Source organism: Cydia fagiglandana, chromosome Z (assembly GCF_963556715.1).
Source record: "Cydia fagiglandana chromosome Z, ilCydFagi1.1, whole genome shotgun sequence".
Classification (NCBI taxonomy): Eukaryota; Metazoa; Arthropoda; class Insecta; order Lepidoptera; family Tortricidae; genus Cydia; species Cydia fagiglandana.
Window position 1 is genome coordinate 22,893,850 of NC_085959.1, and position 21,082 is coordinate 22,914,931.

A 21,082-nucleotide genomic window follows, 5' to 3' on the forward strand; every position below is an offset into this window, starting at 1 on the left:
GCTCTCTAGAGATTTATAAATTATGCATACCTAATATTATAATTGGCTAAATAAAACAATAGTATATCAATATTAAGATAATAGTTTTTCGAAAAAAAAGTAGGTAAATCTTAAAAAATGTAAATGATTTTCTGTCATACTCGTACTAACGAGTATGATAGTTGAAATCCTTAGTTCTTATTTCTTAGGTCAATTGGGCTCTTGATCAGTTTCCAAATAAACTTGGTTTATTTTCGCACAAAAGAACACCAAGAAACAATTATTTTTCAAAAACGGCATAAGTGAAGGAAATACTTTACGGAGAATTACAGAAAAAGTATACCTACCATTTACTTTTTTTCGATAATCTAACGTAATATTTATAAACATACTATTGTTTTATTTTGCCAATAACCTACCTAATGATACCTACTACTCGTAGGTATATTGTTTATTTGATAACTTCTCTTGTCGTTGACACTATTGAAATTGACTATACATATAAACTTCACTTGCTAACACACGCTGCGGGGGATCGTGACTATCTGATCGTCAATGTTCTTTTAATTAGGGTATTGTCATTAGTAGTTTACTAAGGTACACTCGACTATTCTCCATACCACGTTGAAAACACCGGTTCTCGTCCGATCACCGAAGTTAAGCAACATCGGGCGTAGTCAGTACTTGGATGGGTGACATCCCCATTGAAAAAAATCACGAGGTGTGGGGTGTGGGATAGTTGAAAATAATGAAGGAAATAACGTAAGGTACAGCAAATTGAAATATTATACGTAAAGATGATGTGAGGGTTTTGGATCCACAGTTGCATATTTCCTTCACTTATGCCGTTTTTGAAAAATAACTGTTTCGTGGTTTTCTTTTATGCGAAAATATATATTGACCTAAGAAATAAGAACTAAGGATTTCGCTTGATACTTGTACAGTCAACAACAGAGCTATGAATACAGGCAAAGTGACAAAAATATGTATACACGACCTTAACGTACAGGCTATAAAGTACTGTATACCTATTTTTTACACTTTGCCTGTATTCATAGCTCTGTTGTTGACTGTACTAGGGAATCAACTTAGGTACCCAGGTTATTTTTTTCCTTACAGAAGATGATTTACTTTTTTTAAGATTTAAGTACCTACTTTTTTTCGAAAAACTATCAACTTAATATTGATATACTATTGTTTTATTTAGTCAATTATAATATTAGGTATGCATAATTTATAAATCTCTAGAGAGCTAACTAGTTTATACTTTATACATTTCGCTTTCATTTCTATGTCATCGCAACATCTCATCTTCAACAATGTCGATTGTGCGGTTACAGAATTCAATTTTAATTTGTCCTTATTTGATATTTTATGGCACATGGGACAATGGCAAAATTTTCTTCTGTCAGTTCTGTTCCTTTTGCAAAATGTCCTACCTCCAAATGTATCCCGTACACAAAATGTCCCATCTTGCTAAATGTCTTGTCTCTAAAATAAGCTTTGTAGTTCCCAAGAGCAAATCTATTAGTTGTATACCTACCTACAGCCAATTTTATAGTAAATCCAAATCCAACCCGGAGTCTTCAAGGTTAACCACACCCTGATATTAATACTTACTCGTAGTATGAAAATACTGTAGCGATTCTGCTAACACCGGTACTACGTACTAATCTATCCCCGTGTCTTTATGATTTAATAGTCAGCCAAGTTAGTGTTAGAAATTTTTTTTTTTTATATATACCTAAGTGGCCTATTTTATTTAAAGTTGTACCCTACACTACCTACGTATATATAACTTTTTCGATCCTAATAGGAGAAAAAAGTGACCCATAATATCCATACTTTTTCGTTCCTGTCGATTCGTTACTGTCTTACAGTCTATGAAAAATGGTAACGGAATGGAAATAAAAATCTTGGGACACTTTTTTCTCCTGTTAGTATCGAAAGAGTTCCGCTCGTGATCGTGAGTAAAAAAAGCATGAACTTTTTATAATAAATAAAAATAATCTGTAGTGTACAACTTAAAACAAAAAGGCATACCGACAGTATGTTTATTTTATTTTATTTTTTATTTATTCAGGAATTATTATTCTTTACAGATTTTCTGAGTCACGGAGCGAGTTTCAACAAAAAATACGGTCAGTGATTGTTTTACACCAAGAATTTAATTAATTATAGCTAATTTTAATATGAGATGCTAACTAATAAGAAGCTATTTTCATGCAATGCCAATGAAAGTACTATATACATAATTATATCACAGGCTAAGATTCTTTTATGGTTATGATTGTAACTTAGTACATAAACCGTTTAAAAACATCATTCCTAACGGCTAACCGAAACCGTCCTTATTTATACGCATGCTAGTACAGCTTTATATATCTTGTAAACATCCTTGTAAGCGTAATAGTTCCGCCGGTAAAAAGCCAGTTTGAACATATGTTGACAATGGCTTAATTAGACCTTTTTACACTCTTATAGCCCTCACCGTCATTATATTTATTAATAATGAAGAGTAGAATTCCATTTGCCCTATTCTGTACGTACAGTCGCCATCAGATATATCGGAGCGGCCGGGGTATTCACAATATCTGAACACGCACTCTAACACCCTGACAATAGAGGCGTGTACAGATATTTGTGAGCATCTTAGCTGCTCCGATGTATCTGATGGCGACTGTACGAAGAAATTTAAACGTTACCTGAAAAATGTTTCGCAAATGTTTTTCAATGGGGAATATTTTTCCTTCTTCCCCCTTCTTCCTGCCCTTTTTTATTTCTGTTCTTTCTTGAAGAAGAAGAATTCTTAACATAATAATTTTATTTGTTTCAATTTACCTACCGAGTTTACGGCTGATCTCATGACAAATAGGTACAAGGTCACTCCCAGGAATCAAAAAACAGACATACGCTATTTTATTTCTTAGTTAGTGTTAATGATAAAATTTCCCCAAGAAACGTTAGGTCTTACACTCACCTATCGGGCAAAGTAACCATAAAATCGAATAATATTTATTATTATTTTTAGACAAGCGAAATTGAAGAAAGAGAGAAAAATTCTTTGAATAGTTAGGTTTTTTTATAAAAATAAAATAATGTTTCCTTTACGTAACATGAGCTAACTTAAGGTTTTAAGGCACTTTCCGTCCAGGGTCCATATTTTTTTTCCACCCTGTACATATACACGATATGTGACGACATATCGTCACAATGTATATCTCAATGTGTGAGTGGTCCTGAAACGGAATTCCTCATGACAGTCATGACTGACCACAAGACTCATGACGGCAAATTTTTGTCAAGTCCAGTCATGAGGTGTCAGGTTTTGTTGATCATATTTACAGAACTTGACAGTTTGGCACTCATTGGGTACGATTTCAACCGTCGTTGATAGTAATGGAGAACTTGTTTCCCATTATCACACTAATCTATTTATTGGGACGAATGGATAAAATAAGAGGCTCTGTCCAAAAGTTGTTGGCTGTTCCGGTTCTACTCATGCTATTTGAATATTATTTAAGCCACTGTGTTGTATATTGTTTATGTTTCGTATACTTTTTTGTTAGGTAGGTACAGTGAAACCTGGTTAATTGGCACCTGGATAAATGGAAAACCTCAATAATTGCAACCAAAAGTCCGGTCCCGGTCCCTTGAGACCGAAAGGCCTCTATAATTGAAATTTTGGAACCTCTATAATTGCAATTTAGATTTTAGTGCTTTTCGTAATTTTGCCTCTGTAATTGACCACATCGCAACGTAAGACCTCTATAATTGACACTGTGCTAAAAAATCCGTTATTTATGCTCTTGTTTTTACCTCTATTATTGAAACGAATCTTTCTTATTACCTCTGTAATTGAAATAATGTAGGTGTAGACAGCAGAAAAAATATTTTACTAGCAATGATCATTTTATTTATTGTATCTCCATCCAGAATTTAATTTATTTATTGGGTATCTATCACAGCCTGTAGTAGGTGAAACAGTTTTGATCAATAAAAAACAAAGTATGCTTTTTACATTCTAATAAAACTCTCTTAAGGGTTTTTTTAAACCCAAATGATAAGAAAATAAAGTGGTAATTAATGTAGTGTGAAAGTGCAAGTATAGACAGAAGCAATATATAGACCAGAAACCCAGAACGTAAGCGTGTAAATCTACTTTAAATGGTTATTTGCACCTCCATAAAAGAAATTTGTCAGAACGCAACCTCTATTAATGAAAACCTCTATAATTGACTCAACGATTTTTTGAACCTCGTTAATTGACACGATCTGCTTAAATGAAAAACCTGGTTAATTGACAAAAACTGGCCGGTCCCTTGAGATTGCAATTATCCAGGTTCCACTGTACTTATATATTTTTTTTACTGGAAGTTGTTTTGTTTTGTACTGCAATTCTTGTCACAATTAACTGAATTAAAAACATAAAAAAATAACCTTAGAAAAGTACTGAAAGCTCCTTAAAAGTATTATTTAGACATTCAATTCGCAAGAGCAGAGTAGCTAACAAATTTCGAACCAACCCTCGCATTACGTGATTCATGCAATTTAATATCATTGTTTATCGTGAAAAATAAAGTTGAATAATATAAATGTTTATATAAAAAGTTTATCCTTTCAAGATAATCTTGTTATTAGGAATGTAATATTTTGAGAAACAAAATGCTTATATAAGTAATATCTAGATTGAACCTATTTATCTACTAGTTAAGGTCCACTTGCACCATTCTACTAACTCGGGATTAACCGGTTAAATCTGGAGTTACCATGTTTACCAGTACAATTTGACACTGAGTTAACGGTTTAACTTCTTAACCCCGGGTTAGTGGGATGGTGCAAGTGGGCCTAAGTGGTTATGTGAGCTGTACCTTTGTAGGCCTCGCGAACCCCCATGACTCTGCAATTAAGATGACGCATTGTACATTTTGGCGGCATACCTTAATTTATCTCGGCGATCACAAAACTCATGAAAATGTTGTTTGGTAAACTGGTTATTTATTCATGGCACCGAATTCATTTCTATGCGTTATACGACAGGTTAAGTTTTTATAGCCGAGAAAATTGTATCAAAGACGCCTCTTTCAAACAAACATTTTCATTGTATTCAAGCCTCTAAAGTTAAATCGGTTGCGAAACGCGACCTCTCTTGGCTCTTTCAGTGTTTATTTTTAAAATTGTTCATTGCTTATTCAATTAAGTACGTAGGTATAAATTTTCCGCTAGAACCTAAATAGCAAACTTTTTTGATTTAGGTACTTTAATTCTTTATAAATAATTCTAATAAGCGAGCTAAGACGTGTGGGTGGGGGTGCGGAAAGTTTCATGAAACGCGCGAAGCAACGTGCGCTACGAGGCTGTGCGGCGGCGGCGCGAGCAGAGTAGGCTTTCCCGGTTTATGCTTTATGTATTTTAATCAATATAAATCAAGAAATTGGAAAGGAATATAAAATATGGTGCGCCACGCGAAACTTGCGATGGAAGATTTGACAATCGCGTGGGTTTTAACTTTTTACCTCAATAACTCTGAAAGTATACTTCTGATTAAAATTTTGTTGGTCATATCCCTCGGCTATATAACTAGCAATTTTATATTATATAAAAAAAAATCTAGGAGACCGAGCTTTGCTCGGAAAACATATAAAAACTCAAAAATGCGCGTTTTCCCAGAGATAAGTACTAGTTAGATCGATTTTTCGCCCCCGTAAACCTCCATATAGCAAATTTCATCAAAACCATTAAAGCCGTTTCCGAGCTCCCGAAATATTATACATGTTATTAATAGCTCGGCAGGGGTGAGCCATTTTAACGTCACTTATGTCAAGTGTAGATATTATAATAATATAGATACACATTAGAAAGAAATATTAAAATAAAACTTTATTAATTATAATTAAACTAAAATGACAATGCCTTATGTACAAATAAACTTTAATACTCGTAGAAGCATGTGGATGGATATACATATTATTTGAAGAGGTTTACTAAAAAAGATTGCTATAAAATTCATTTGTTTTAATGGCGAGGTAAAGATCGTAGTTACTTGACTCAGTGACCATCAATATACTTACCGTTGAATGTCGTTTTAACTTTTTTGTCTGTTTCTTATTGCTAACTGTGTGAAAGGGACAGAGATAATAGAACCCAAGTATTTCGAACTTGTATTAGACCCCGCATGTTGAAATGACATTTGACTATAAAGGTTTGAATGTCATTTTGTCTCACTCAGAGAGCAGAATCGCATTTTGCTCACTGTTTTCAAGAAGCAAAGTACCCTTGTTCGAGCTGCTGAGGTGAAAATTAGATATGTTTTGTGATTTTTTCTACCGAGCCAACTTTAACCTTTTAAGGTTTTTTTGGAGTTTAAGTACCCTCTGAAATATAGCCTGGTTTCTGTATGAATTTTTTCATTAAAACGTAATATTAAAACGTGTTAAACATGGAGTTACCGTAAGGCGCGAGTAGGGCCAAACCTGAAATAAGCGGCAGCCTTATGAAATGATGAAGTATAAAATAACACTTGCACTGCGTGTGCTATCAAAATCGTTGCAGACTTGTCTTGGTCTCACTCTAAGTAGTTTTTGAAGTGAAAACTTCTTTAGCGGCGCTGGGCACTTTTTGAGGTGGGGAAAAAATGATAAACTCGAGACAGCGTAAGGCGATCACGTGACCGTAAGGTTTAGATGGCCACTCATTTAGATGGCATTTAAATCAATAAAGAAAAACTCAATGACATTACATAAAAAAGGTTCTAATCTTGTACGGGTTGAAATACGAGGATCTCACAGTTACATTCTAACTTTATATCACTTAAATATAAATATCTGGGAGACCGAGCCTTGCTCGGAAAACATATAAAAACTCAAAAATGCGCGTTTTCCCAGAGAAAAGACCTAGCTAGATCGATTTATCACCCCCGAAAACCCCCATATAGCAAATTCTATCAAATTCGTTACAGCAGTTTCCGAGATCTCCAATATATAATTATATACATAGTTATAATAGTAGTTTATGTGACTGCTACATAATGAAAGGCATTAAAATACGAGTGTGGGTTTATGAAACGAATGAAATGAGTTTCATAATAGTATCACACGAGTGTTTTAATGCCTAATTATGTACAGTTACATACACTGCTTTATCTACACACATATTATAAACTTTCTATGATATATTCACTAACTTCATACTACAGCCGACTTTGCTCTCTGGCGGAACTCGCGGATATGCGATGGCGTCTCCCAAATATCTTTATCGCACATTTTACACGAAACATTTGTTATAGTTTCTTTAAAAACAACAAAACAAATTATTTTTTACTTATTAACTAATTAAAAGATAAACTGTACGTCAAATGGCGGCAAATGAAAACTTTTTTCACGCAGGTCACGCATCCGTAGTTTTTTTTAATTCAAAGACAAACTAGAGTCTGGGTCGATTACCATATCGTCCGATACCAACTTACATGCGAGATTTGTCAATATTGTATGCAATTGTCATTTGATTTCGAATAAAACGTCATCTCAACTGATATGAAAATAGGGGTCCAATCAAATTGCTTTTTTTTCAGAGATGTTCGAAATTTGAAATGCATTACCAAATCGATTTTGATATAGTAATGAAGCTATTACCACATTTTCACAGATAAGAAATTTGCTGTAACAAAATAGTTTATCGTAATGTGGGCCATTATTTACGAATTTTGAAGGCATCATAGACAGTTTATGATATGTGTGTAGATAAATAAATAAACAAGATTTGCTCGTAGATTCAAAAAGCTAAAGTCCATTCCAATAGAACTTGCAAACTTTGTCAACAAAGCACGTAACTTTGTTTTGTCACTGTTTCTCCTTGAATTTTCACATAATCTCATCAAACACCATTGAAACACATACACTATACACTATTAAAGCGGTCGTTACCGTAAAATACAACAATATATAACTGTATCTTGGATATTTCATTAAAAGTTTAAAATGGTTTCATAAGTTAGGTTAGTAGGCCCTGATGTAATGACGTTTTTGTTTCTTTTACATTCTACAATTGTCTATGATGGGTAGTGTTGTGACTAAAGTTGGTGATATACTCGTAAAGCCGCTACACACTACGCGACTCACGGTCTGTACCTGCCAACGCGGTTATATACACTACGCGGTAGTTTGACAATTTTAAATTTCAATAAATATGTAAACTCAGATTAATCGTTTTAATTCCTTTTTTTTAAATAACCTTTTCCATTCTTTCGCACCATTTTTAAACATTATTATTAAACTACGGAAAATTATAACTGGTAGTTTTGGACTGTTCATAAATAAAAATCTACCCTACATTTGACAAAATAATGACTGTTGAATGATTGACGGTTTCAATATTATTTTACTCGTTCACTGTTTTTCTTGGCATGTACGCGTATCTTACTTCTTTGTTATTGAATTTAAGAGATATCTGTTTCTCGCTCTCACTTATGGATGCGACGCACCAAGTTCGTGATGCAGTGCGATAGTGTGTTACGACCTTAAGTAAAGGATTAAGTAAGACTCTTGCCCATCACTAGCAAATTCATCATTCAGAGACAATTTCAATATGGCGGTTTGTTTACATACATTGCAAGTTCTATTGGAATGGACTTTACTTCTTGATGAAATCGCTAATAAAAGTGAACTCTAGTACTGGTGAATAAAACTCAAAATATCATGACCAAATATATTTAGATGCGAGGTCTGCAAGGCAACTATTCGAATATTAAACAATTAACGCTACAAATTTGAATTTCGAATTATAAACAAGCTCACTGACCAGCAATTTCGGAACTAAAGTTTGTCAATAGAAAGGAGTATGGGTCAATTATACATAGTGCTGCAGACATTTTGGACTAGTCATTGAGTTTTCACTTCTGTCGGCACTCCCGGAGTGCAACCCGTTGTTTTTTATTAGCAGTGAGGTTTAGGATATTTATTGGGTACTTTATGCGATATAATAATGAAACTAACAGAATATTTTACCGCAAAAGGTGTCTGATTGAGAACCTCAGGCTTATTCTGCGGAGTTATTTCTAATCCTATAAAAACACAATGTAGCTATACAATACATACTAATAATTATAACTGAAAGAATTCTGGAATCCAGTTTCTTTATGACTGATGCTGGTTTTGGAAAAAAAAAGTTGCAGAAGAGTGTGTTATTATATTACGTTAACTAAAGGTTAAAAAACAGTAAGAAAATGCATAGTTGCTGTTCAAGACTTAGTTAACTTCACAGCCCACGGTCTGCAATTAGCAAAGGCCGTGGTGTACTGTGTTTACGGCCAAACATGCATGACATTCAGTTAGTCTCGGGAGTCCGTAATACCTACATAGGTACATGCGTTTCATTTATCTTAAAACATATCCACAGAATAACTAATAGTACTAACGTAACATATCTCATGTTCAGTCAGAGTAGGTAGGTAGGTCATTATATTTAATGAGAAATCGCAGTGCGTCTATATAACTAGATTCCCATCGGCTTGCCTATTTTGATACAATGGAGACCAAGCAGCTTAAACAAATTAGCTTAAGGATGGTCCAAATTTATGCTCGGCCTGGAAGGTATGAGTATGTAGAAAACGAACTTGATGTTTTGGTGGCGAGATAAGAAAGTGGTGGCCAAGAAGTCCGGGCCGGGTGGTTACTGGTTAGGTCTCGGGGTGCCGGGGTGCCGGGAGCCGGGTGGTGGCCTAGTGGAGGTGCGCGGGGCGCGGCACGTGGCGGCCGGGCGGCGCACGTTGCGGCCGAGCGTGCCGCGGCGCACGTGGCTGCAAGCGTGCCCGGCGCTCGGCCACCGGTTCCTTCAATCCTGCCGTGCGCTTCTTCGGGAACGGACGCGTTGCATCGCGTATTTACCGGGACGTCGCGAGGATTGAGTGCGTCAGAGGAGACAGGGCCGGCGCGTGCTCACGATGCTGGCCCGCACGTCGGCCGCTAGACCGCCACGGGTACATCGACATGGGCACCGAAACGACGGGGTTAGGCTGGTGCGCGCACTCGCTGCCACACCTGGACCGCTGTTTCTTGTCTCCGCCGCCGCCGTCACCGATGGACCCGCCGGCGCCAGCCGCGGCCCCGCTCACGCTGCCGCACCATGTTCACCGTCGCATGCCCATCATTCAACCGTCGCAAGGTACGCACCTTCGGCGTTCGTTTTGTTTTCTTTCATATTTGAGCGGCTCTGATACGATATTAATATCATAGAATAAATACTATATCTATCAACAGAATAAAAGTTGTGATTATATGATTTTTTAACTGATAATTTATTGTGGGTAGGTTTTCAACTGTAAGTATATAAAGAAGTAGTTTAATTTGGTAGGCAGTTTAATATAACTATGTGGAACGATTAAGTAGTTTATTTATAATTTCACAACTAGAGTTTACTTACCGATTCACATTAAGTGCTTTTAAATACCTGTCACGTATTTACAAAAATTTTTGCAAATGTTATTCTACATTTGATTAGGTGGGCTTTAGGAAAACCCGATAATTGTTTGTATAGTACCTACGTTCAAAATGCCAGTCCTTCAGAATTCATAAATCACTATACCTACACCTTATAAAACAAGGTCCCCCTGGGCGTCTGTCTATTTGTTTGATTGTATGTTTGTTCGCGATTAACTTTAAAACTACTGAACGGATTTTCAAACGGTTTTCTCCTATCGATAGAGTGGTTCTTGTTGAGGTATATAATTTGTTAACCCCTGCGAGACGGCGCGGGTCGGTAGTTAAATATAAACAGAATTAAATGGTGGCCAAAGTGTCCAGTGCCCAGGACAGGGATTGAACCAGCATCTTCTGCATTCACGGCAGAAGCCAAGATGAGATGAGAGAACACTTTATTGCTTTATCTAACGACTTTTATCGGATAGTAGACGATTTTAGGTACCTATTCAAATAATACGTAGATATTTACCTATACTAAAAGACACACCAATTCATCAATAAAAGAATACCTTCGACACTTAATTAAAAACACCAAAATAAAACTTTGGGTACCTAATATTATGATTCAGTAACTTTTATTCTTTAATTATTCAATGCTTAAGAAATTAGCATTAGAACATTTAAAACCCTCCAGTGCAATAATTAATCATTTAAATGAAAAGTACCTAATATTAACTGTTACTCGGTAAATAAAAGTAAATTACACCAGTTATATTTCGCGTTATTGTGTACTACTGAGAGAAAATTGTCAGAACATACTACTTACATATAAGGGATATATTGGGAGGTTAGTGGGCCCACGGTTGCAGATTTAACAAATGATGCTACAGCTAAGCAATTTACGGCGCTTGATGATGATGAGATCCCTTTTTATTATACATAGTGAGTCCTTAGAACCCTTAGATCATTTTAGGAAGGAGATCCACCTTGATTTTTGATACGGTCGGGATGAAAGGTGAGGTGGTTTGTCCCATACAATCATAAATTAATGCAAGCACCTGTTTAGGCTCCTACAATAAGTTTGGTGACATTTTCGAGTAAATAAATCAAAAGACAGAAATCATTTAGGTAATTAAATATTTAGAATACAAATTATTAATGTAAATATTGACTAATATTTAAATTATTTTCCTCCGTATAGCCACAGAATAAATAATAGTACTAAGTACAGAAGACTCACTCTCTAACAAAACGCGTCTGTTACGGTCAGCACAGATATGGCCGCCAGGTGGCGACAGCGCCACGCGCGGCTTATGGCAAACCCCAAAATTGGGGCCGAACGGATGTACTTTTAGCTACCTGTAGCAAAGCGACGAAATCGCGGAGTGAGACACGCCTGGTATAGCTACGTCCCTTAAATCGGATTATGTTGTGCGCTGAGCATAAGCATGTTAAAGAGTGTTTACAAATATGTAGGTAGTCAAATCTTTAAAGTGCGAAATAATTTACTCGATAATGACACCAAACTTAATGCAGAAACCTAAACAGATGCTTTCATAAATTTATGATTGCATGGGACAAATCATCCCCACCCTTTCAACCACACCGCACCAAAAATCAAGATGGCTCCCGTTCCCAAAATGATCTAAGAGTTCTAAGGACTCACTATGCTAAAGGGTATCTCATCATCATCAAACGCCGTAATTCTTATAGCTGTAACTCATATCTTTGTATACTATTCAGTGAGGTGGTGGTCGAAAGTAGGTCTACATTTAATTTTTTTCTCTCTCTTAATTTTTAAACATAAATATGCAATGTGCATACTTTTTATAACGACGAATAGTAGGGCTTTTCCATGAAATTTTTATTTTTTGTGTATATAAAAAATTAGAAAAATTTTGGCATTTATTCCGATAAAAATGAAATAGAAATTTTTTATTTTTTATTTTTTTTTCAAATAATTTATATGAAACCGTGTAAATTAAATATCAGAAATGAATTTAGCATCCTTGATTTACCTGAAAATGATACTGAACTTGCGCACTTAAATTAAAATTAAAAGAATTATTTTTAATTTTAATTTTAAATCAATAGCACAGATTATATAATAGTTCTTACGAACAGATACTTATCTCTCAAACAAAACGCAAATACCTACCGTTTTGATACCTACACAAAAATACAATGGAGTGACCTTCAACGCGCCGCTCCCCGCACCGCGCGCACCGGCACAACGCTAGGGTTGCTGACGCTTAGAAATGATAAATAAATAATTAAATACCTACTTAAACAGCGGAGTGAAATAAAAGGAAAGCTAAATCTTAAATTATACCTAATATTCCGATTATGCGTTAGTGTTTGCGAAATAGTCATTTTAAAAGGTCATATGTCCCTGCAGTAACCGCAGTGTTTACGCCGTTTTATAAACCGCGCAATAATCCCTGCAAGAATTTGTATTAAAATTTCGTGTAATTTAAAACCAGATAGAGATTAATGTTACACAATAAAGAAAAATAATAGAAACCCCATGAATACAGGTAATTAATTATAAGTTAACCAGAGTAAAAATAAGTTGGCACTTTCCGGTGTAAAGTTAACTTACTGTCGTTACAATAAACATTTGCCAAAATAAATTAAATATTTGCTACCTATTTCAAATATGTAAATAGATATCTAAAACTATACATTTGTCATACATAATAAACATTACATGTTTAATTAAAGAAATTCAATAGTAGGCAGGTACCTACTACGTAGCTTGTAACTATCGTAAAAATCGACAGTGCGGCGCGCGGTGACGTGCGTACGTGAGCGCGTGTGGCAACCAACTGGCTTGCTTTTCTACCGTGAACGGGAGCAGATTCATAGGTATAAATCCGAGCTCGCGCGGAGAGTTCCATAGGCCTGTCAATAGCTAAACAATGTTTTTTACAAATTTCGGGGGGCAGCCCCCCTTAATTGACTTAATTAATTTTACATCAAAAATCCGGTTGGCTCCCCTTCCTAAATCAATCTGTGAGTCAAAACGAGCAACTCTGCAAAAGGAAATTCCATCATCATCATTTGCCGTATATCACACTTTTTTATCGTGAGCGCCACGGACTATCAGTTTTCCCTCAAGCATAATATTGCAAATTTTTGGGAAATAATTTACACATTTTTAGTTATTTTACATAATTTATTCTTATTTTTAATGCTTTTTATAACTAGGTATTGTCGAGATTTTTTCGATCGAGCGAAATTCAAAATCTCAGGATTTAAATCGCTGAAGTCCCCAGAGTAACCTCAAGATTGCTAATTGAATATTGGCAACCGTATTGTGATCTCAAAAAAACATAGTTCTCTGAGCCTACTGCACCTTAAGACTGTTAGAAAGGAATTTCTGCTTCGTAACTAAACACCATGGTGACATCTGTTAGACATCGATGACTCTAACGAATGTATGTATGTGCGTTAGTTTCACTCCCAGCATCGCAGGGATGCTAGATTGTATCAATTAGAGGAAGGTGATAAAGAATGACACTGCTGGATGCTTATTTAACAGAAATATTTGCACGTGTCATAAGTTTTTTTTTAAATAATTAAATGGCTTTAGTGCAGTGTAACTATTTAGCGTAACAGAATATTATACGGTATGTAAATTAAGACGGTTGAATATTTAAGCGCCGTTAGCATAGGACGTAGTAAGTAGGTTAAGATAAATTTTTACCATACAAAATAATCAAATCACAATATTAACCATGCAAAATAATACAATCACAATATTAACCATACAAAATAATTCGGCCCGCAATGTTAGTAACACACAAATAACTGTCAACGCAAGTTTATATAAAAAGCTCATGCCATGTTCAAGTAACTGCAAACGTAAATGGAACGGAAATGTAACACAAAGCTGTTCGGTAAATTGTCATTAATTAATTACGGAGTCATAATTAAGTGTAACTTTAAAAAAATCTTAAGTAACGGTTACATGGAAAATACCGTGAAAAATCTGTATTTTATCCAAATGCGGTTATCTCTCGTTAAGTCTCGAAATTTCGGGAAATTAATTCAACAAGTGCGTGTCAACATGATCTTGAAGTGCAAAGCTCGATAGCTTTGCGCTTCTTACGGAATGGCGGCATACTGTGGACCCTGTCTGTCTCATAATTCTTTATAATTATAATGAAGGCGTAAAGTCAATCGACAACCTAAAAATACGTTATGCTTTTTTTTTCTATGTTTTGCTACCCGCCTACAGGATTGTTCGGTAACATTTCAATCAAAAATTTACCTTTTAAGTCTCGAAAGTTCCCGAGAATTCTCGGGACTAAAAGACGGGGTCCATATTGGGTCGCATAATAATTGATTGTCCTAATGTAATGTGACGCATAAAACTCATTTCAAATAATTGTTACTGTGCTGGAAATATTAACATTTCTGAGAAATTATAACACAAACCTAACCTAACCTACGCTATTCTACACAATCTATGTAAAATATTTTCGAAAATACTTTCTGTTTCAGCTGGAGAAAAAATATGCGAAAAGAGTTTTATACGTAACATTACATTATGACAATCAATTATTATGCGTCGAGATAGGATCCCTAAAAGACGAGTCACGCTACAGGCCGTTTTTTTTAGCATTAGAAAGAACTTCGCAGAAGTAAGCTTGTGGTTCCAAATCCGGCACTTTTAGCGGTAATCATTTGAAGTAAATTATATGTAGTAGTAGTAGTAGTAGTAGTAGTAATCACTTTATTGTACACAACACAGGTTTACAAAAATAAATTACAGTAATGGAAGTACAAAGGCGAACTTATCCCTATAAGGGATCTCTTCCAGCTAACCTTCGATTAGATGAGAGGAAAACTCCAGTCAGGTCAGATATGTGTTGACCATGCTACATTAGATAATTCAATAATTATTAACAATTAAAGAGTCTGATAAAAACTGCACGCTTCCTTCTGTGGAGTTCTTTCTAATGCTAAAAAAAACGAACTATAGAACGGTCCTGGTCCGGACTGGTGCGTCGACACTTCATTTTCTAAAGAAAGCATCACCGGGGGCTGTCTATATAAAACGAAGTGTCGAATGACTCGCGTCTCGCGTGGATCATTTTTGATCCTGACGCAGTAAATTACCTTTACAGATATCGATTTTGCATGCCCTAATAATTACTCCACCCACCAAACATCTATCTTTAATACGAGTACGTAGATATGAAAGAACGCAACCTAATTGTGTGTGGGGTTTTTAGAATTGTTTTGATGAGTATTAGTGGCCTGCTGCGGTAAGAAAAGTACAGTCATTTATAAAAGCTTGTAAGTACCAAAACTTAAATTCTTGCCAAAAACTTAAACTAAGGTTATACATTGTATGAATATACCAACAACGATTACAATTACTATGGCGATAAAAATATTTTTGTACTTCAAATAAGTTCTTATTAGACAAATATTTCTGACCAAATAAGAAATTATTGAAGTGAAAACTTCTTTAGCGGGGCTGAGCGCTTATTGAGGTGGGGGAAAAATGATAAACTCGATTCAGCGTAACGCGTAACATAACGCTGACGTCATGTGTCACGGACAATGTTATTCACCAAAGAACTTTAGTCATAACGTATGATAATCAAATCAATTATTTAAAACTGGACTTTTATATTAAGCAATAAAGCTCAATGTTCTAATCTTGTACGGGCTGAAATACGAGGATCTCACAGTTACATTCCAACTTTATATCGCTCAAATATAATTCAATATAAGCTACGTCTTGATGACATCGCTAATAAAAGTGAACTCTAGTACTGGTGAATAAAACTCAAAATATCATGACCATTATATTTAGATGCGGGGTCTGCAAGGTAACTTTACAATTTCTATTCGAATTTTAAACAATTAACGCTACAAATTTAAGCTCACTGGCCAGCAATTTCGGAACTAAAGTTTTTCAATAGAAAGGAGGATGGATCAATTATACATAGTGCTGCAGACATTTTGGACTAGTCATTGAGTTTTCACTTCTGTCGGCACTCCCGGAGTGCAACTCGTTGTTTTTTTCCCAATAGGAAGGTTATTAGGTTACCCATCCTTCTAAAACATACAAGGTAAAATGTGAGTCAGTCAATTTCCTTCCAGGTTACCTCGTGTGCGAGCCAGTTGTCACTCACTGTTGATATTGATGGGAAAATAGCCCCAAGCGTATGTAGGGGCCGATGTAATTGTGTTCGTTGCGATTTATTACTACTTACAGCATTCTTAACCTTGAAAATTGACGACGCCTTGTTACTATCGGCGCGAGTGTATAAATCTCGTGCCTACGTAATTTTAAATATACTTAATCTTAGATGCGGCCATTTACAAAATATGCCGTTCTTGGACGACTGCTTGCTATTCTGTGTTTGTTTTGTTTGTGACTTGTGTCTGTGTGTTCTGTATAGTCTGTTAACGAACTTTTTACGTTCGACAATTATCGATTAAAATAATCACTGAATGTGTGAATCGGTTTTTTTCGTCTTCAATATTCAAATTTAATTACTCATTTAGTATCTTATTATCATTGTTATGTGTTGCAAGTGCCACGTACTTGACTGTGCACGTACGTGTCTAACTTAACCAGTGGAATTATAACCCCATTATTCGTTACACGCAACGACAAAACAAAATTCAATTACTCTTAAAATTCTTAGTATCAATGAGTTGGCTATATTTCGCGTATGCCTATGTCGTCAAATGGTTGTATATGCCAGGTGTGTAGGCCTCGGCAGTGTAAACACGGGTGTTATTTTAACTCGCACCACAATGGGCCGATAACGCGTCCGATAACAATCCGCCGCCAACCCTGACATTGGCACTGCCGCGTCACGACGGCTCTCCTCTCCGCAATAACTCCTACTACGTACTGCACAATATGTAGGCCGTAGGTGTTACTGGTGTGAACTACCACATTATTTTTATGCAGTTCTATCTAGACCGCTTTATATCGAAGTTTGCCGTACGTACGACCACTTCTACTTTCTACTACTGAATACGCATTCAGTAAGTAGTATTACATAAGTTTTCACCGTAGTCCTGGGTTTACTTTATAATCTCCAAGTCTCGTCTAATTTATGATCTAAAAATGTAAGCATGTTCAGGGATGGCAACTGATTTAGTTACTAAGCCACAACGAGGTTTGATTTTGTTCATAGCCTGTGTTATTATTCAAACAAGTTCATTTGTTGCTGTATGACACGAGAAGTGCATTGATATGGAAAACATTTTTTAACACGTTAAACGCCATGGTGGGCACCATGAGTCCGGCATTACTTCCACCATTACGTCCATCTTTTCACATGTTTTTTTTTGCTAAATTCTTAAAATACACTTCATATTATTAACGAAATATTCATACCTATTTAAATATTTACTAATAGCTTAAGCTGGAAATAAGAACTTATTACGTACCTACCTAATGATGCAGACTTAAAACTTTGTTATTCTTACAAAAATATAATAATTGCAAACCCGCACACGGGTTGCCCACGACTTTCTCTGCCGTATAAGTCTCCCTCTTTTTATTAATTAATACAAGTACGCAATATTAAATATAGGTATAGGTATTTATAACCATCTTTAGAACGAGTCGTAATGAGTAACTAATAGGGCATATTTTTATTCAATTGTAAAAATAGATTTGTGTATACAAATCTGTAGATAAAGAGGGTATTGTACTTTCTGTAATAATTATGTCACCCTCGGAGTAAGTAGTAAGGTCATGTTTTGCTTGAATGTAAACATTAGTTACATAAACGACGCTCGGCGGTCGATAGTGAAAACTGCGGACTGCACAAGGTTAATTCTCTCTCCGCGTAGGATCGGCTTAGTTGGCTATCTCACAAGTTTCGGGGCAGGTGAAAGTGTTGGTGTTTTTGAGAAAGGAAAAGTAGCTTATTTTTTGTGGCCTTGTGAGCTGCGCGGGCGCCGTTCCCCTCCCCGCCCTCCTCGGCGCTGCTCATGAAAGTGAAACTTAAGCCCGCAGTTTTGGACTGCAACGCCTCTGCTCGCATTCCAATGTCACACCAATGTTAAGCTTGTAGTAAGTAATGACGGTTTAAATAAAACTTGGCCATTAATGCAGTACATTCTAAGTTGCATATATGTAGCTCTAAAAGGAATAGGCGTCTCATGACGGTTGCGTATAGCTCTTATTTTTTGTAGTCCATAAAATGAAATTGTAGTTGTCTTGCGGCGAAAGTATCATAATATGATCACATTGCAAAATATCGGTTATAGATATAATGATTAATATAGGTACATTATGTTTTTTTTTCTTTTCATTTTTATTTATTACTTAATCTAATTAAGTTTATTAAGGTTTCTACTTTAAATGTAGGTGTATATATTATATTATGCAGCTGTCGGTCATTTAATTAATTTTTGATCCATTATCGGCCGGGGATCCGGCGTTAAACGTAGAAAGATTTACGTGTTAATTACTGAATTATATATTAATATTTTTATGTACATAATGACATGCATGACATACCGTTGAAATTGGAATAGAGCGAGGCGTGACGTCTTGTGAGAAGTTGGTCTCCTGCAAGTGGTGCCAAAGGTCAGCACGAGACAATGGCCGCAGCAATCAGCGCTTCACGGTCCGCTGGCCGCGTCTGCCTAGTGCGCTGACAGCGCCTGCCGGTGTACCGCCGCGCTGCACATTCCCCTATCTCATCAACCATTATAATCCAACATAACCAAACAACACAAACTGGATATAACTACATAGATTTCATCTTCAGGACAAAAATTCAGTCGCTCAGTCAGGCCGCGTAGTCGCTTTAAGGATTAGACGTTATGGATTGAATATCCGACACGTCACGCGTCGAGCGAACCAACTTTACACCGTGAATAATTGTTTCACATAATAAACGGAACGTAATTGTTAGGTATTTTAAATAGCGCATGTAGTGAACGGGTTAGCACCGATTGACTAGCACGTTACCTTTTCGCGGATTAGCAAAGTAATATTTTGGTTTTTTTAATATCGCATGTATCTAATGCCAATTAGCACTTAAGTAACTGTCTTAAAAAGAAGTACCTACAAATTCTGCTGTATTTAAAATAACTTCAACATGCGATTGAGGCATTCAGTTGTGTTCCCATAACATAAGTTACACAATAAACCAAGTAGTTACATGCAAATAGGCTACATACAGCGGGCAGTAGTGTAGAGTTCAAGTTCGAGTTCCATTTTAGAGCGGTGATAGCCTGCCGGGTTATCGGGCCGGGGCGGGCGCGGTGCGCCAAACTATCATTTATTATTAACTGAAACATCATTTAGCGATTACATACCATTATCCAGTGCCGGATTTAGACATTTGCCGCCCGTAGGCTAAGCCGATTTTGCCGCCCCTATCCACCTCGCTTATAGCTTTTTAAAGTACTTTCCAATCAGAGGCGTTTATTTTAATAGTACAACGCACCATAGTCATATTAAATGCATATAAGGTGATGTCACTATTCTAGATACAGATTTATATGAGCCGTTTTTGTCAGCCAATGACGATGCGACCTAGTTATATTTGCCTGATCTGATCGGCGACCGGTGGGTACCGCTGGGTTTTGGCCATTGAGAATCAAGGTGAGGCATTGGCAGTCAGGCTGGATAATAGCTAAGGAGTTTGGTCGGGTCTGGCATTGAGTGCTCGAGGGACTATGCTATACAAATGGTTTATATTGATGGGCCACAAATAATGTTCCTAAATAGAAACGCGAGCGTAGCGAGCGCGAAATTTTTTCTGTAGAAATAGCGCAATTTGATAGAAAGTGGTACATATTTAAGTGTTACTGTCAGTCCTCACTTATGGTGCTCAGACTTGGTCTTTGACGGAAGCTCAGAAGTCCAAACTCGGGGTTTGACAGAGAGCTATAGAGCGCAGCATATTAATTGTGAAACTAAGGGATCGCATCCGCAACACCACGCTGCGCTCTAAAACTCAGATAATAGATGTAGCTCGAAAAGCGGCCAAGCTAAAGTGGGACTGGGCTGGTTATGTCTGCCACATGACGAACAACTTGTGGGCCAAGTTAACCACAAAGTGGGTGCCCCACTAGTCAAACCGGGGAACCGGTAGACCTCGTCGGCGATGGCGGGATAACTTGGACTCCTTTTTGAGAGACTGGCCAGATGTAGCTCAAAACCGAAACGAGTGGAAGAAGAGGGGGAGACCTTTGCGTAGCTTCATTTGTTCATCAATAATGTTCCTAAATAAAATCGCGAGCGTAGCGAGCGCGAAATGTTTTTCGGTAGAAATAGCGAAATTTGATAGAACATGGTATATTTTTAGGATTCCAAGCTTCAAAACGGAATAGGATCACTTTGTTGTCCGTCCGGCCGTTCATCTGTTTCAATATAAAGGGTCTTGATATGACAGAGGGCGGCAAAATCGACAAATAAAGCCTGTTATTTAAATTTTACAAATAAATAGGGGAGCGACAACATTTAACAGCAAATATAATATTTTTTGACCCAAATTTGCCGCCCCCTAAAATCTGCCGCCCTAGGCTTCAGCCTACTCAGCCTAGTGGTAAATCCGGCACTGCCATTATCCATGTGTAATTCCTTATATACTGAATGATGAATCGTATGATTCGTATGATGGGTCTATGACAGATCCTAAAAGTATCTTTAAGTTGGGCTTAACTGATTAAAACAATATATT

General features: G+C 36.4%; 1 protein-coding gene across 6 annotated transcripts in view; it reads left to right on the forward strand.

The window, feature by feature from the left end:
- Positions 1-21,082, forward strand: part of LOC134679012 (hepatic leukemia factor) — a 132,046-nt gene that overhangs the window by 76,532 nt on the left and 34,432 nt on the right. For 4 of the 6 annotated variants that reach the window (XM_063537807.1, XM_063537808.1, XM_063537809.1 and 1 more), the window contains exon 2: positions 2,082-2,120. The exons of the other annotated variants lie outside the window; for them this stretch is intronic. In XM_063537807.1, coding sequence (XP_063393877.1) covers positions 2,082-2,120 — 39 coding nt within the window. The remainder of the gene's footprint in view (positions 1-2,081; positions 2,121-21,082) is intronic. 6 annotated transcript variants of the gene reach the window in all.